Here is an 18,570-nt window from a genome sequence, read left to right as displayed (position 1 = left end):
ACTTAACACAGAATGGTTAACTGTGGCCATAGCTGATCCATGACTCAGATGTTTAGGGACTCTGAACTGGGGTTGGGCAAATTAAAATCCTTGCAGTAGCGATGGTGGTAGTGGTGGGGTGGACAACACTTATCAGCAGTAAAGTACAACGAGGGCACTTCTGAACATAGCAGAGAAGATCCCTTTACTGTGTTGATCTGGTACCATTGCACCAGCTTCCTCCTATGTTACTGATGGTAATATGCACACTGAATACACTCCAGGGAATTATCTGCCAAAAAACATCAAAACTATAGAGCAAAATAGAACACATTAAACAGAATATTTGCAGTATTCAGGAGCTAGAAGCAGGTACTCTAATTCTTGGTTCCAAATCAGCCCTAGCACCCTAGTCCCAGCATCTTTCTGTCGGCTATGCAAACAGGGAAGCTCAGCAGCACTGTAACAGAAATCCTGTGGTTACTGGTGACCATAAAATGATTTGCCTATCAATGTTTTTGGTAGGTTGCCAAACAGCCACCAGACTTCAGATCTACTGGCCATATTGTTCAGCTATCAAACATGTCTGGAATATATATTAGCTATATTAGCTGTATCTCACGCTTAGAACAGCGGGCTGACAATCAGAGAAGCCAAGGTTCAAATCCCACTGCTACTCTGAGATCTTGGACAAGACACTTAACTCTGTAAGCCCTCCAGGGTCAGGAAATACCTAATGTATCTGAATGTAACTCACCTCGTGCTGCTAGTGAAAAAGGTGTGAGCTAGACCTAAATCAAATAATCAGGCATATTGTGAATTAATACAAAACCCTACAAAAGTCACTCAGGACTTGCAAAGCAATTCTACCACACCATAATAGCACTAACTTCCAGGAGTCACACAAGGGCCTACCTAGGAAAGGCAGCACCGTAAACACTACAGTGGGCACGAGGACATCAGTACATCTACTGGAAAACTAAACATATGTAGTATTGCATGCTATGGGTTTGTCTTGTTAGGGAGACTGGATAGACCATAAGGTCTTTATCTGCCATTATCTACTATGTTACTATGGGGTGTATTTTCAAAGCACTTAAGACGACTTACAAAGTTGCATGGTAACCTATGGAACTTTGTAAGTCTAAGTGCTTTGAAAATGAGTCCCTATGTAAACAAGCAGAATTAGTATACATCAATCCTATACACACATTTGATGCTAACAGAGTACTTGTTTTTTTTCCACATATGAGCACAGATAGACCCTCACCATGTATAGAATACGTAACCACAAACTAAAAACAGATACATAGACAAATGTTAAACCGAAACTCAGAGATGACAGACCATGCATTCAATGCAACACCAGAAACAACAGTCATTCATGTCCCCTTGTACTGTGCAAAATGTAAAGATAGAAGATTTAAATTTCAAAAAAACTGACATATTCTACTCACTAAATTAAAATCAATGAAAGGGAAAATAAGATGCTGCTGTCTGTGTTGGGAAGGGTGGAAGCAGCAGTGCTCACAGGCAAAAGGTCCTGTGCGCCTTTCCTGGGCCCAGTGGAAGAGTCAAATTGGATGCTGATATGACATTTGGGCTGTATGCACCAGGTTATCGTATTTTGAACTTCATTTGGGTTGTGTAGCCCTGCTTGAGGACTGGCTTTTTTCATTTTTTCTAACAAACAGAGCACATGTTTTGGTATTTAAGATTTGTATATTTTTTAGATTGATTTGTTTGTTAATTTTTGGTTATGTATTTTTTGTTTGTTTCTTTACAGGCAGATTATAAATAAATGTAAATGATTAAGAGCAATTCTATGATCTAAGAACCTGCATTTACTCATCCCTTGTATGGGTAAATTTATAAAACCAGCAGCACTCTTATTTACCCGCAAAGTGCCAGTAGGGTATCTGGGTGCTATTTTGTAACGGTACATAGGAGAGAAAAGCAGGTCATGGGTGGAGCTGTGGAGACAAGGCCTCCCCTATGACTGTGGTTATTACAATGGTGTCCTGAATAATGAGGAGTCACGGAAATGTGTCAGAAGACGCTCCGCAGCCGAGGATCACAGGACAGCGAGTTCCCTTTTGGGCAGTGGGAGAGGAATACTCTAGCCATTGTGGCAGTGACTCCAGGGGGCCCTTTCTAGCTGTCTCCAATAACCAGCTCAGTGCTGCAGGCCACCAATTTCATCCCAGGCCTTTCCTTCTTCTGGAATTTACTGCCTGAAACAGTCTATCTGGGGCTGTCAGCATCTGATCAGAAGGCCAGGATTCCAATTTGACACTCTAAACCAGCAAGAACAGTCCCCTGTCCAGCTCTGCATCTTCTTCTTATACTGGGGTGTCTCAGGGTGAAGTCATTTCCACCCCAAGATCTCTCTTCAGCTGTCCACATGGGATGCTGCTGTCAACTCCCGAAGTCTCTCTCTCTTCAGCTGTTCGTGCTGTATTCAAACTCTTTGCATCTCACCCCCCTGAGATCTCTCTTCAGTTAACCTTCATATCCCAGTATGATCTAGAGAGGAGCGAGGAGCAGAATGGGGAGAGATGTTGCCAGCTGCACCCCACTCTCTCCTGGGAGCTGCAGTCATCTGCTAATGACTCAGGCCAAGAAGGATGCGTTAACGTGCATGAACATCATCTGAACAGCAAGCTACTCCCATCCCTGTACTGACACAGAGGCCAAAGAGCGGCTTTAAACACTACTGTTGAGAGAGCTGTGGAGGAGTCTGGGAAAGTGCTGAGGATTGTGCCCGTCAAGACAGTAACTGATGAGAACCAGGTGAAAAGGTATGAAGAGAAGGACTAAGTGGGATGTCTTTCAATGCTCAGAAGACCCTGCGGTTTAGCCAGAACCCCTGTCTGCATATATTCTGGGGACTGGGGTAGGGGGTGGCAGAGAAGAGAAATCATACACCATACAGAACGTAAGGGAAGCTGCCTCTCTGGAGACTTCTGGAAGCAGACACTAAATCCAGACTGAGCAGCTGCTATTATGAACCCTCCCCCCCCCCCTTCCCCGAGACCTCTACAGCCTGAACCTCCAGCGATTTATCACCATGCCTGGCCTGCGACCCTCCACCACGGCATGAAGTCATGCTGGAAACAGCAGCTGGCACTAGGGTACCCCCAGGACCGAGAGCGGATGTAAAGACTGAAAACAAAAGAACTAAAGGAAAAGGCAAAAAAAACACCAAGAAAGAAGAAAAATCCATTTTCAAAAGGCACCAAGACGTTCAGCACTCTGCTCTGTCCGACGTCTAAGTGTTGCCCGGGTTTCACTTTCAGCAGAGTCACAGGTACAGAACTAGACACACATTCTGGTCAGACATGGGGGAAATGAATGTGGAAGGAGCACTCGGGGGGCAGACTGGATGGACCGTACAGGTCTCTATGTGCTGTCATCTACTATGATACTATTATGCACCTACTCTAGACGTAAGGGGCAATTTGACAACCCCAAGGTCACACAGTTGGAGCTTATGATATCACAGCATAACCCAGCAGTAGTGCCAGCCATAGTGCGAACGTCTAAACGTTTAACTTTTCCGTCGTACAATCACAGCGGGTTACAGGCACTTTTAAAATGCAGCTGGGACACACATAGCGGACAGTGTTCTGTAAGTTATGGGCGTAACTAGGAACCCCCCCCCCCTTGCTACGTAAGTTAAGTGCACGTTTCAGAGCACTGCTTAACCACCCTGCTGCCTTTTTCCTGGGTAAGAGGAATAAAACAGAGAGAGAAAACTATGAACTGCAGAGAACATTAAGCAGTCCACAAAGAGCAGAACTCGCTTGTCTTCTAGTGTTGAGCAAACTTTATTCCACTCAGTCTCAAACATGTGGCCACGTTTCACCTTCCTAGAGGCTGCGGCGGGGGATTAGGGTCTCAGAGGGCACAAACACCTAATAGTTAGTAGTGGTAATTCCAAAACAGACAAATTCAGTGGTAAACAGATACCAAAGAGAGCACGTTGCAAAGAGATTTGCCTTCACTGGCAGCATTTAGCTGAATAATCCCCTGACGCAGCCTCTAGGAAGGCGAAACGTGGCCACGTAGGGCAATGTATGTTCAAGACTTTGTTCGACAGTAGAAGACATGTTCTGCTCTTTGTGGACTGCTTGTTTTCCTGGGTAAAGCCGACACTGATGCGCCCAGGCACTGGTATGTCATACATTTGCCAATACAAGCGCGTGTAAATGCAGGCGGCTGGATTATAGAATCAGCCGGACAGCCCAAACGTTTATACTAGACAGAGGCACCCAATGTCTGCACCTACATGTCCACCGAGGTTGCACAGAGCACATTAGTTAATGAACTGTTAATCGATTATTGGGGTTACCTGGCGCTAACGCTGCTCAAGACAAAACTGGGTCATGGCCATGGGAGGGGCACGGGCAGATCAGGGGCATTCCAAAGCTTTAGGCACAGAGAGTCTGTTTTGGGCAAGTCATTCAATCTCCCATCAAGATTAAGAGGGTCTTTTACTAAAGCTTAGCTGCAGATAACTCGAACTAAGCCTTAGTAAAAGATCCCCTAATTTCTTTATAGCGCTCATTGTACCTGCTTGCAATGCTTTAGAGCAGCACAAAATGACAGGAGGAACAGGGTTAAGATGTTTTGTATCTAAATAAAGCTGCGGCCGAGTTGTGCCATGTTAAGAAAATACTGTGTGTCGTGTTATTATTGTCTTATTATTGTAATATCAGAGAACCTTTAGGCCCAAGGGGTCTTGGTTGCCTATGTTAAAGCTAGGCGCAGTGCCCCACGGGTGCACGGAGCTGCATATAACATGGCGCCGTGCCCCGACGGGCATGTGCACAGGTGCCAGCGGGGTGCAAGTGAGGCGGGGCGGGCATGTTCCCGCTGCCCAAGGGCACCCCGCTGGTAAGGGAGAAGAGCAAAAAGGGGTTTAAAAACCCCTGGGCCCGGACGACCTCTTCAGGCGTCCGGGCACCAGTCTGCACCCGACCCCCCCCCCCCCCCCGGTTTAGTGTGAATTGTACCTGTATATATCTTGTCGCAGCTTTGGCGGGGTACCCAAGCTTGATGGGGTAAGCTAGGCAGCTGGGGTAGCTGCGCTTACGGTTGAGCTCCCTTGCTGGGCGGCGGGGAGCTCTGTTTACGATTGGTCAGTCTTGCTAATGACGGCGGACTGGGTTGGATAATGAGCCAGAGGCTGGATCGGCTTGGGTATACCCAGGGTTAAGATGTTTTGTATCTAAATAAAGCTGCGGCCGAGTTGTGCCATGTTAAGAAAATACCATGTGTCGTGTTATTATTGTCTTATTATTGTAATATCAGAGAACCTTTAGGCCCGAGGGGTCTTGGTTGCCTATGTTATGAGCTTCTTGATCTATCTGTGCTGTGCAGTATTCTGTGTAAAGCAAGAAGGGTGCTGAAACAGAAGCGTGAAGTCACACCACCAAAAAAGAACCTCAACTTTAAAATAGAGGAAGAACTTTAAAAAAAAAAGAGCATGAAGACAAGAAAAACCATAATAGACTACCAAGCTGAGACTATGATGTTTTCCAAACCTATTACAAAGGCACACTTAAGGTTTCCCACCATCAAAACAGGGCGTGCATAAGGACGGAGTGACAACTTCCAAAACTCAATCAATGCTGTCACCATCTCCTTTCCAGCTGGAGCTGCACACGCTGAGAGGAGGCACGGTGATCCAAAAAAAAAAAAAGATCTCCAGGAATGAGAGCACCGAAGGATCCTCAGGGGTTGCCTGGCTGATTCCATTTTTTTTCTTTCTAGGACAGGTTAAATCGATCCATGTTTTACACTGATTGCATGTTGGGATTAAAGATCTACACGGGAATGGGAATTGCGGAACTGTAGCCTGTAGTATGATAACTCGTGCTTCCTTCATCCACACATTACTGACGACAAAGGGGAAGGGACTTGATATGCTGCCTTTCTGTGGCTAGTCAAAGCAGTTTATATAGTAAATACAGGTACTTATTTTGCAGCTGGGGCAACGGAGGGTTAAGTGACTTGCCCAGCATCACAAGGAGCTGAAGTGGGAACTGAACCCAGTTCCCCTGGTTCTCAGGTCACTGCATTAACCACTAGCACTGAGGAGACATCACCGAACAGGCTCCACTGAGATTTGATCAATTGGATTCAGAGCTCACAACACTGTCACACATTGAACCATCACTGTCTAAGGTATCACAAGGCTGGCAGACGCTGAATGTCACATGTGCACTTAAAAAGCTGAGCCCTGCTTCCCCGGCCAGTGAAATTTCATGGATACGCCACAGCAGCACTTACAGGTCTTCCTCAAGGGAAAAGGAAGTGCAGGTGATATGGCGCATGGGTGTGTCTGTGCAGGTGGAGGAGCTGGAGGTTCTCCTAGCTATGCACCTGTTGATCAAAGAACTTGCCACCCTTCGTGCTATATTTTGAGTTAAAACGTCACCCGTGCAACAAGGGAGTCCCTCCTGCAAAGATACAGTCGGGGGGCACCCTCTCACTTTCTGTACAGGTAACTGGGCCCGTTCCCTTATCTCCAGCTCAGAAAGGCAGGCACTACAGTCACATGTGATGCGGAAACAAAAAAAACTAGATATTCTTGTCTGGTTCCACCTTTCACGGGTGTGGGGAGGGCACAGCCTGACTCAGACCATCTCCTTCTACACTGGGTTTACCAATGCCATTGGTCCCAATCCAGGCCACTAGTATTTTCATGGTCGGTGTCAAGCAGGATGGGAGACATGAGCAAGGGGGGGGGGGGGGGGGAGTACACAATAGCAGGATTTCCTCTGAAGCCCTAACACGCAACATAATGAAAGGTTTCAGGAGAAATCCAGGAAGGAAGGAAAAGGCTTATGCCTGCTGACTCCACCTGGGCAGCTGCTCCAGAAGGAGGAGAGGGCACACCCCGAGAGAGACAGGAGTCCCTGCTTGCCAGTCCTGCATAATTCATTGCCACCTGCTACCTACCCCATTGGGGGGGGGGGGCTGCTTATATCCAGCAAACAGCATCTACACTCCAAGGAGGAAGCAGGAATCTGGCAGAGAGAGGAAAAGGATAGGAGGGAAACAAAGGCAGGAAGCACGATTTCCCTCTCCCTCCCAACCACCCAACCAAAATAAAACAGACCAAAGCATAACTTTCATTAACCTCGGCGTAAGTGAAAGTACAGCGCGCGATGTGCAGCAGTAAGGGAACAAGACCGATGCTAAAAGTGCACAAGCACAACCTCGGACCAGGGGACTTTTCGGTAGGGACTGATCTTCTTCCCATGGCTGGTGCATTTGTCCCGGGATGGGATGAGATTGGGGGGGGGGGGGGCGGGGGTGATCGTCCACCAACGGCTGGCTACTGCATTTGTTCCAGGATGGGGAGGGAGGTCTTCTTCGGGGGGGGGGGGGGAGGGTATTGTTCCTGGGGGGGGGCAGGGGGTGATCTTCCTGCTGGCTGGTGCATTTGTCCCAGGATGGGGGGGAAAGGACCCTCGGAGGGGTGAGTGTTCACTTGGGGGAGGCGGGGGGGGGGGGTGGTCTTCCTCCCATGGCTGGTGCATTTCTACCGGGATTGAGGAGGGGGGGTAAGAGGGTAACCTTCCTCTCCCAGACGGGGGCGGGGTCGGCTCCTACCTGTTGATTTTGTGCACGAAGGCCCTGCGCTCGGTGCCCACGGCAGCCATGCCCGGGAGATGCCCCCTGCCTGCCGGCGGCCGTCCGTGCCGCACTCCCGGTTGATGCTACTGCAGCTCCCGCCCACGCGTCTACCCCCCAGCTCCCGCCTGCCACTTCCTGCTCCCCTAGCACCACGCCTCCAGCCCCGCCCCGGACACACCCACTGGGGATTCCAGCACGCCTAGATGCCACGCCCACTGCCATTTCCTCGCCTGCTAGGGAGGCCCAGACCCGCTCTATGCACCACCCACCGTCCCGCCCACCCGCTGCCCCTTGAGCCTTGCGCCTGCTCGCCCCCAGTCCACATGGGCTGAGGGAATCCCCGCCCACCCGGCGCCGCCCCGCTGTACCCAGCGCTGCACTGAACCAGCCGCTCGTCTGTATCCACACAATATGCAACTGCCCCAAGGGCAAAAGTAGCCCAAATCTTCCCTGAGACAAATAGGCTCCAACCTTGACCGGAGCAAAGGCCTGGGTTCCCATTTTTTTAATGTTACATCTCTGGGATGGTTGTTTCAAGAAACAAAGAATTCTGTATGGTGTTGTCTTTTGCTCATTTAGACTGTTAAAGCTGCTGCACCTGCTGCACAGGGTCTTGGGTGACTCTCTTCATTATAAAACGAATAAAGCTCCTCTGAGTCTGAACCTACCATTTAATTTCTCCTCTATGTACACCATTAACTACCAGTAACTCCCCCTAACCAAATGGTTAGACCAGTGGGCTGAAGAGCCCAGCCTAGGTTCAAATCCTACACCAACTGGGCTCATTGTGGCCTTGGGCAAGTCACTGAACCCTCCATTGCCCCAGGTACAAAACAGAGGGACAGAGAATGGTACCTGCATATTAAAAACGTAAAGTGCTTTGGTTGTACCCACATATCAAATGCATGACCCTTCCATGCCTGGGGAGAAGGCAATGACAAACCACTCCTGTATCATGCTAAGAAAACCACGAGGGGCGGGGCGGAGGTCACCAAGAGACAAATCTGAGTCAAGGGCACATCTGGATCTGGAAGTGCCCCATCCATGAATCAGATTCAAGAGGTATGAAAAAGTCAGCGTAAAGAGGCTCGAATGAGTTACTACTACTACTACTACTTAACATTTCTATAGCGCTACTAGGGTTACGCAGCGCTGTACAGTTTAACAAAGAAGGACAGTCCCTGCTCAAAGGAGCTTACAATCTAAAGGACTCAATAGAAATCAAACAAAATAAAACATGGAAAAGAAAATAAGATGATAGCTTTTTTATTGGACATAACTTAATACATTTCTTGATCAGCTTTCGAAGGTTGCCCTTCTTCGTCAGCTACCATACTCCTCTACTTAATCTAAAGGACGAAATGTCAAGTTGGGGTAGTCTAGATTTCCTCAATGGAGGTATAAAGGTTATGTGCCGAAGGCGACATCGAAGAGGTGGGCTTTGAGTAAGGATTTGAAGATGGGCAGGGAGGGGTCTTGACATATGTGCTCATGGAGTTTATTCTAAGCATAGGGTGAGGCGAGGCAGAAAGGGCAGAGCCTGGAGTTGGCAGTGGTGGAGAAGGGTACTGAGAGGAGGGATTTGACCTGTGAGCGGAGGTTGCGGGTGGGAACGTAAGGGGAGATGAGGGTAGAGAGGTAATGAGGGGCTGCAGATCGAGTGCATTTGTAGGTAAGTAGGAGAAGCTTGAACTGTATGCGGTACCTGATCGGAAGCCAGTGAAGTGACTTGAGGAGAGGGGTGATATGGGCATATCGGTCCTGACGGAAGATAAGACGTTCAGCAGAGTTCTGAATGGATTGAAGGGGGGATAGATGGCTAAGTGGGAGGCCAGTGAGGAGTAGGTTGCAGTAGTCAAGGCGAGAGGTAATGAGAGAGTGGACGAGTGTTCGGGTGGTGTGCTCCGAGAGGAAAGGGCGAATCCTCGAATCCTCTTCTCCAAAGCTCCTACAATAAATCGGTCTGTTTTTAAGGCGTCTTCTTGCTGCACCAGATTAGCACAGTTACCCTTCTGAACATTTCAGAAAGTATTTTTCAAGTTGCAGAATTTGCTCCTGCAATTTGTGGATGAGGTTGATAACATAACTGGGTTCTAAAAAAGGGCTGGACATGATTTCTGGGGAGCAGCTGCATTAGCAGTAATAGACTCGGGGATGGCAGCATGGAATGGACCAAGCTGGGCACATGTGCTCTTGAAGACAGGACGTTGAGTTTGATGGACCACTGATCCGACCCAGTCTGGCCCTTTTTTATAATAAAACCCCCTAGTTGACACCCAATGGGATTCAAGGACAACCAACAAAGGTACAAGAGGAAATGATCTGAATGACCAAGGCAAACAGCTGAGTAGGAGCCTTGAAAAGCTTATTGGCAAAGGTAGACTGACCCAATGAAAAGACCCAACACAGCCCTGTTTCAACTAAAAGAAGCCTTCATAGAGTCAAGTGGAGTCCTTGAAGTGATGATGCCACTTGAGTGAAGAATCACACATCTCCTGGCGAAGCAAACAGTCAGAGCAGCGTGTGTTCACTCCCCTTGCAAATCATCTTTCCTGACTCCATCATTCCCTCCAGCCCCACCATAAACACAATCCCAGCGCAGTCTCTCTTTTTCCCCTCCTTCCCAACCATCTCTTTTTCTCTATCCCCCTCCCTCCCTCTCACCATAATCACTCTTTCTCTCTACCCCCACCATTCTGTCCCTCTCTTCCCTCCACCTTCCCCCCAGTGTCTCTATTACTTCATGTTCTCACCACTCACTTTCTATCTTTCCGTCTCCTCTCTTTCTATCTTTTCTCCCTCCCTCTCTCCACTTAATCCTGCATCTGTCCCTCTCCACCTGTCTCTCCCTCTATCTCGCTCTCTCATATCCTGGTCTAGAAGACAACATTGAAAGCTCTTCTCTCGGGCTACTGATGGTAGGTCCTGAACTCTTCCTGCTCCCCTTTACCAGAAGGGTTGATCATATGCCCACTGGCTACTCCTCATCCCCTCTGCTGGAACTATAACATTATAGGTCTGTCAGGAGCATTGAGTGTGGAGGCAGGGGAGCACTGCAGCAGACCCTGGCCACTGTCTGTTTTTCCAGGGACTCCCCACTGCTTTCCCAGCATCACTGGCCCCCAATCTCACTTCACATCCAGTTTAAAATATTGATACTTAATCACAACGCTATCTATAGTGGTATCCGGCCTACCTGGCCTCACTTATTACCACGTACTCTGCCTCTCGTCTTCTGTGGTCTTCAAATACTGTTCAGTTGCACATCTCACCGCCTTCCTCGGTTCATCTAGGTACCACCAGACATTCAGCTTTCTTTTTTCTGGCAATTTCTACCACCACACCTACAATCCAACTTGAGTTCCTGTTCCCTAAATGTAAGGCAGCTCTTTTCAGTGAGGCTTTTGGTTGAGCCTAGACCCCAGGAGGGATCAGGCAAGTGATTCCTTCTTTCTCTTCTCCTTTCTCTCTTATTATGTTCTAGAGTTCTCGTTCTTAAACGTTTCTATTGATTATATGGCGTTTCTTTCCAAATTCTTCGAATTATTTATTTATTTATTTGTATCCCACATTTTCCCACCTATTTGCAGGCTCAATGTGGCTTTCATATTATTGGAAAGGCGATCGCCGATTCCGGTAAGAAAACAAATACTGCTTTGTTTTGACTCAAATAAGGCGGTATATGAAATAAAAGTAACCACAGCTATAACCATAACATTTCTCAGTCCAATGTGCTTTTTGTTCTTTTGATTGTTGTTCCATGCTTTCAAATACACCCTGAGCATTAGCCTATAATTAATCTCTCCCTCTGGCTGGGTTTTAGCAAGTTCTATACCAATATAAACATTCCTAATCCAAAGAGACTTGCCTCTGAGGGAAAGCCTGGTTGCCTCTGAGCATCTGACAGGACCAGCTTAATCATTAGACAAGACTAGGCAGTCACCTGGGGGGGGGGGGGGTGCAAAAAGTAGCTGAAATCAATAGGATCTCAGTCATGACCATCAGCACATGCTCCCCCCCCCCCCCCCCCCCACAAGGATAGCATGCATTCACCCATTGGAAATATTCTCCTTCTATGATGTATGATTCAGTGGCATAGCCAGAAGGCAATTTTTGGGTGGGCCAACAGGTTGGATGGGTGGGCACTAGAGTTGCCAACTTTTTTGAAAGAGAAAAAACAGCAATCTGATGCACTCATACTCTGTCCCTACCCCACTCCCCATAACTTCAATGAGGGTTGCAGTGTAGGTTTCAGTGGCTGCAGACCAATTGAGAGCTAAGGGAAGTACAATAGACTGCACTATTCAGCCCCATTGAGCCACACATTCTGCATCCAGAGAACCTCCTGGCTCTCCACCAACAATGGATACAGAGCACAGCAAGGACAATTCTCCATAAAATCTCAATTACAGACATATTATAAATTAACTTTAAAAAAAATCTATAAAACAAAAGTCACTCAGAACCTAGAACAAATCTAGCATGCCAACACTAACTTCCAAAAAAAAAGATCCTAACTATGAAAATGTAGGGCCCTAAAATACAAATACATTTATCAGGAAAGCTGAACAAGCCAAATTACTACAGAATGCTACATGGAAACTTCATGCTAACAGAATACCTCAGTCACACAAACAAGACACAAATGCCAAATACAGAATAAGTGACCACAAACTCTAGAAATATAAATTAAACGGAAACCCCAAGAAACTAGACCTTGCATGTAGTACAACACCAGAGAAACAAGAAAGAAAAGCATTTGCTCTTGTGCAAAATATAAAGATGGCACATGCCAGGGATGGTGTTAGGGGATGGAACTAGGGCAATTGTGCTTGGTTCCTTGGCCAGGGAAAGCCTGCATGCTGGAAGCTGAAGGCGCAGCCTGGTAATGGACTTTGGAGTCCTTTCCTAGATTTTTGTTCTGGACCCCAGCCATGTTTAACATCAACTTTGGCAAGATGTACATTTCAAATCCAACATGTTATATTCACAACATTGAAAATAAAATATTTTTTAATACCTTTTTGTTGTCTGGTCATTTTTTCTCAAATCATATTGGTCCCAGTCTCTGGTTTCTGCTTCCCTCTGTCTTCTCTTAAATAACTTGCCAGTGTCTCCTATTTGACATTTCTTCTTTCTTCATGTCCATCATCCATCTCCCATCTCTGTTTTCCTATATTTCCTTGTCCAGTATCTCCCCTGTGTTCATATCCCCTCATCCATCATCATTCCTCTGTGCACCTATGCACCCCATGCCCAGCATATCCCTTCTGTATTCCTATTCTCCCCCTTGTCTGGTATCTCTCCCCCCCCCCCTGTGTCCATGTACCCCCCCTCCAGTGTCCAGCATTTTATCTCTATTCCATATCTCCGTCCCCCCCCCCCCCCCCTTGTCAGGCCCCTCTGTGCCCATGTGCCATCCCCATACAGCATCTCACATTTGTGTCCCTGTCCCCATGCTCCCACCTAATGCCCATCATCTCCCTTCTGTATCTGTATACTTCCCTATGTCCCCTTTCTCCCTCCTCCACACACACCAATGTGTCCCTCTCCTCTCTGATCCCACCCCCCAACCAGCTTCTCTTCCTCTCTTTCCTTCCCCTTATGCATCTGGCTCTTTCTCCCTGCACCTCTCTCCCTTCCCTCTAACACCTCCCATAGGTCCAGCACCTTTCTCCCTTTGCTCCAGCCCTCCTTGCAGGTCCACATCTGTCTCCTTTCCTTTCAGCCATCATCTGCATATCCAGCACCTCTCCTTCAGCCCCCCCCCCCCCCACATGTCCAGCATCTCTCTCCCTTTCATCCAGCCCCCTACATGTACAGCACCTCTCCCCTTCACTTCAACCCTCTGCGTATCCAGGACATCTCCCCTTTCCCTCCACCCCCCCCCTGCATATCCAGCACCTCTCCCCTACCCTCCAACCTCCCCTCTGCAAATCCCAAACCTCTCCTCTTCCTTCCAACCTCCCCTCTGCAAATCCCAAACATCTCCCCTTCCTTCCAACCTCCCCTCTGCAAATCCCAAACCTCTCCCCTTCCCTCCAACCTCCCCTCTGCAAATCCCAAACCTCTCCCCTTCCTTCCATCTTCCCCTCTGCAAATCCCAAACCTCTCCCCTTCCTTCCAACCTCCCCTCTGCAAATTCCAAACCTCTCCCCTTCCCTCCAACCTCCCCTCTGCAAATTCCAAACCACTCCCCTTCCTTCCAGCCTCCCCTCTGCAAATCCCAAACCTCTCCCCTTCCTTCCAACCTCCCCTCTGCAAATTCCAAACCTCTCTCCTTCCCTCCAACCTCCCCTCTGCAAATCCCAAACCTCTCCCCTTCCTTCCAACCTCCCCTCTGCAAATCCCAAACCTCTCCCCTTCCTTCCATCTTCCCATCTGCCCCTGGCAAGTCCAGCACCCTTCAGCCTTCTGTTCCCTCCCCTCCCCTTCGTGGGCCAGCACCCCACTGACTTCCTCACCCTCTCCCACCCCTGCAGCGCTTTTTTTAATGCTGTTGGCTGCTGTGCACAGTCTCCCACCCCCGCGGCGGCGCTTACACTTCGCTATGGCGCTGCCTGCCTGCCTGCCAGCAACTCTACAGATGCGGCACCGACGTATGATTATTTTACAGGACTATTTTATGTGTGGTGGGGCAAACTCAAGTGTTGAATATGAGGGGGGAGGCTAGGAGCCTGGAAGGCTGAAGGAAGGTTGTCTTGGGTTTTGAATACCTTAGCCTGACACCTGAATCAGTGTTGGTTTCTCTTTGGACATATCAGGGCTGCCTTGTGTCATATTCAGTCTCCATCTCTTCCAAGAGACAGAGCGACTGCTGTTCTCACAGCAGAGAACAGACCAACATTCATGGAAAAGAGAGCAGAGCAAAACAAATGTTTACTTTCTATGATTGTCATGTGCAGAGAGGGCCTGTCTTGTCACTAACCCTCTCGTATGATCAGAGGAGGGCAACTGGCACAGAACGGAGCGTAGAAATGCAAATCACATTCCTGCCATCCCTGCCCCAGGACCTGCATATCACTGTCTGTAATTTTTTTTAGCTCATACATACCTTCTCTGTAATAGGTCAAAGCAAGTTGCATGCAATTACAATAGGTATTTCCTTGTTCCAGATGGCTGAGCATCCCCTGCACTGCCTTATCTGCGGTTGTCCTGTACAGGGTGGCATGTTCCAGACATATTTTTACTTTGTTCAGTGACGCACATGCTACCAGGGCTTTATCCCAGGAACAGCAGGCAGAACATTGCTGACTTGCAGATGTGAGGAGTGACCTCACAGAAAGGAGTGTTTATGTCACAGAAGTCCACTCAACAAGCCACTTCTGACGGACGGACGGTAGACAGAGGAGCACTGCAGAGGTGTAGACAGATCAGCTACCAAGTAAGAACTGGTACTAATAACATAATAACAGAGTAAATGACGGCAGATAAAGACCTGAATGGTCCATCCAGTCTGCCCAATTCTCTCTCACACAGTACCAGTACTTCTCAGACATCGGGGGCCTTAGCAATTCAGGGGTTCTTTTACATAGGCATGCTGGTGTTTTTAATGCATGCTAAACTCTAAAGACGCCAATGTATTCCGATGGGCATCTTTTGCGTTTAGCACACACCTATTTTTAACATGTGCTAAAAACGCCAGCGCACCTATGTAAAAAACCTCCTCAAAGTTTTCTGCAGTCGCAGAAGAGGAGAAAGCCCTACAATTCTTCCACCACAGGGAGGTGGCAGTGATCACCTTCCCTGCTTTACTCCCATTGCGTGCTGCCGTCCCGATCACCCACTGCCTCACCTCGATTTCTTTTCATGCCCAGCTACAGCTTAGAACCTCACATTACAAGGGGACGCCCGCGTCACTATAAAAAAAAAATTCAATGAACGTGACCATCTAAAATAATCATAATTGTCAGTTTTATTATCAACTACAGTTGGTTGTTTTCTATTTTCTCATTTATAATTTATTTATTTATTTATTACATTTGTATCCCACATTTTCCCGCATAGCAGTAGGCTCAATGTGGCTTACAGGTTCCGGAGAGGAGAGTACCAACTCCGGGAATATATACAGAGTGGAAAATAGAGTAACATAGGTGCAAGGAATTTAATAATAATAATAAGAAGAAGAAGAAACAGCATAAGGAATGTCAAGTCAAATGCAAAGCGCTAAAGAAGGCTAAGAGGGACGTTGAAAAAAAGATTGCATTGGAGGCAAAAATGAATAATGAACATTAGCCCTACTGTAAAAATGCATAATTGAACTGAGTACTTGTAAATATTACACTTTGTTTCATATGTACAGTGCATTAGTCACTCTTCTATTGGCCAGGTTTCAGCAGGTTTTAAAATCTGTATCATGGGCTTTGTCCAGAGTCATTCACCCGGGTACACGGGGTAAAAGTGGGGCTAATGGTCCTTGGAGTTTATATGGCTGATTGCAGCTGCTCTTTGCCAACCCCCCCACCCACCCACCACCAGGAGCGGCATGTGCTGACATCGAGAAGAGTCAGTGGTTGAGTGTTGAGTTCAAAAGGTGCTACTCTAAGCGACTGCCTAGTCTGATTAAATGGTTGAAACCTGTGTGCCACGCTAGGCCAGACCAGAGGTTTCATCAAGTCCCCAGCAGTGGCCAATCCAGGTCACAAGCACCAGGCAGGATCCCAAAGATCCAGGAATAAGCTGGGGCTTTATGGATGTCCTCTAGAAATATATCCAAACCCCTGTTAAGTCCAGCTATGTTAACTGTTTCTAACAAATTCCACGGTTTGTTCATTGTGTGATACTTTCTCTGCTGATGTTATAATCTGTGCTTTGTGATGTCACATTTCCTCTCTATAATCTGCTGATTCCTCTGGTAATGTCATAATCTGGGGTCTGTGACAACATCACCAGCCTTCCTCGGCCCAGTATCAGGATGTTTGATAATTGAAGAGAACCCTACAATGAAACACCTGCCAGCAATTGAAGGGTATTGTAACCTCCAGCCATCGCACATGAAAAGTGCAGCAGGACTGTAATCCTGCGTTTTAGACAATCACAAGTGCCTGTGTAAAGCACTAGACCTGGTTTTGCTGAAGCGGACACGCCCTGTGAGTTATTCACAGATGCTTGTTTGTGTGCGATTCTGTACCAGCCTTCCCCAAAAGGTACAAGAATGGTGACCTATTCCAGCAGCAGCCAGTTGAAGACTGAAAGAAAATGCTCTGCTCCTAATTAGGGTTTCTAGCCCTGAAGCAGGACACATTTAAAGATTACCTGCAACGGATTACTTTTCATGTTAGAACAGACAATAACTCACCGACTTCCACATCCACTACTAGAAAACTGAATGCAGCGGGTCCTTGGCTGCACCATTCTCCAATCGCCTCAGCTTACAGTATGGCCCTGGATCTGCTTCACCCAGAGTCTGTGCAGGGGCATAGACACGCATGAGCCGTGGGCTTCCCCCACCCAGTCAGTGGCAGGGACACAGGCTGGTGACTGGAGAACCGTGGGCTCCACTGCTGCAGACACTGTGCAATTGTCACTCGTGTGGTGGACAGCACGGAAGTCACTTTGGACAACATTTAGGGGGTTGTTTACTAAAGTTTAGCTCGAGTTATCTTGCACCAGGGCCCATAGGAATAAAATGGGCCCTGCTGCAGATAACTCGAGCTAAGCTTTAGTAAACAGGGGGGTTATTTATTTATTAGGATTTATTAATGGCCTTTATGAAGAGATTCACCCAAGGTACAGCTTGACATCCAACTCGCAATTTTGTTAACAGTATAACAATAGTAAAATGACCAAATATAAACATAAATACAATCAACGAGGTAAACTTGGACACAGCAAATTCACACCTAGTAATAGCAGAACAATCATAAGAACACACATGAAAACATCATCAGAAAATGAATGACACCATGGAACAACATGATTCAAATAACATAGATACGATGTACAACCTGCCTCCATGACTGTGAAATCTCACTACAGACTGCCATCACGCAGCCCCAGGCAGCCCATTTAACTTCTCATTTAAGCCAGGACGTTCACATTGCAAAGAAAGATTCTGAAACTTTCTGGATGGAGACTCAGATATTCCATGGAAAAACCCTGCAAATTGAGTCCAAAATGCTTGTACCGTATATGTATAACAAACCCTCCAATGCATACGTACACAGATTTATATATTTCAGAAAATCTCCACTCTATTAAAAGCTTTCTCAGCATCTACTGAAAGGAGGATCACAGGAGAAAACATATGTTGTCACAACACACAGATCAAATTAACCAATGTCTGAGGCCTGCCGACCAGGCACAGCCCCTCCTGATATTCATGCATTAATTTGTCAATAAAGAACTATATTTAGTAGAGAGATTAGTCAATATAGAATCCTTACCAGTTTTGCTAATCATGGCTAAGCCCATCCAGTACCCTATTAAATAATCGCACCAGTAGGGGAATAACTATCCCTGCAAACTTCTCCTAAAATGTTGACATGAATTCATCTAAACCAGGGGATTGCTCCAGCTTCAAATACTTAATGGCAACCAAAACTTCCTCCCCTGTGACCTCTGCTTCCATAAAATCTACATCCCCCTCGCTCTCCCTAGGCAGTCAATCTCTGCCAAATACTCCCTCGCTGCAAAATCCCCCCACTTTCACTCTGGAGGTAATACCTAACTCTTGCCGTTTAATTCTTAAGCTTTGACGCTAGTAATTTACTGCCCCAGTTCCCTGGTTCAGAATAGGTTGCTTTCATTTTCCTCAAATTAAAACAAATTTCCTCTACATATCAAGCTTTCAACTTCCCCCTCGTCACCATCAATCTCTGCTGCTCTCTAGTCTCGAGGTTCCCCACTACAGATGCTCTCTCTTTTCCTTGAGGCCCACATAAGACTCCCCTCTAATTACAGCATGTCAAGGAGCACTACCTGTATCATTTATTGATTTCT

General features: G+C 47.2%; 1 protein-coding gene across 6 annotated transcripts in view; it reads right to left on the bottom strand.

The window, feature by feature from the left end:
• The window catches only part of DOCK6 (dedicator of cytokinesis 6), a 62,481-nt gene extending 54,754 nt beyond the window's left edge, over positions 1–7,727 (bottom strand). For all 6 annotated transcript variants that reach the window (XM_030197004.1, XM_030197006.1, XM_030197007.1 and 3 more), the window contains exon 1: positions 7,606–7,727. In XM_030197004.1, coding sequence (XP_030052864.1) covers positions 7,606–7,655 — 50 coding nt within the window. In that variant the 5' untranslated portion in view covers positions 7,656–7,727. The remainder of the gene's footprint in view (positions 1–7,605) is intronic.
• Positions 7,728–18,570: the final 10,843 nt, after the last annotated feature.

The sequence above is a fragment of the Microcaecilia unicolor genome, chromosome 3, assembly GCF_901765095.1.
Source record: "Microcaecilia unicolor chromosome 3, aMicUni1.1, whole genome shotgun sequence".
Taxonomy (NCBI): Eukaryota; Metazoa; Chordata; class Amphibia; order Gymnophiona; family Siphonopidae; genus Microcaecilia; species Microcaecilia unicolor.
Note: the sequence above shows the minus strand (reverse complement) of the source record. Positions and strands in the feature narration are given on the sequence as shown.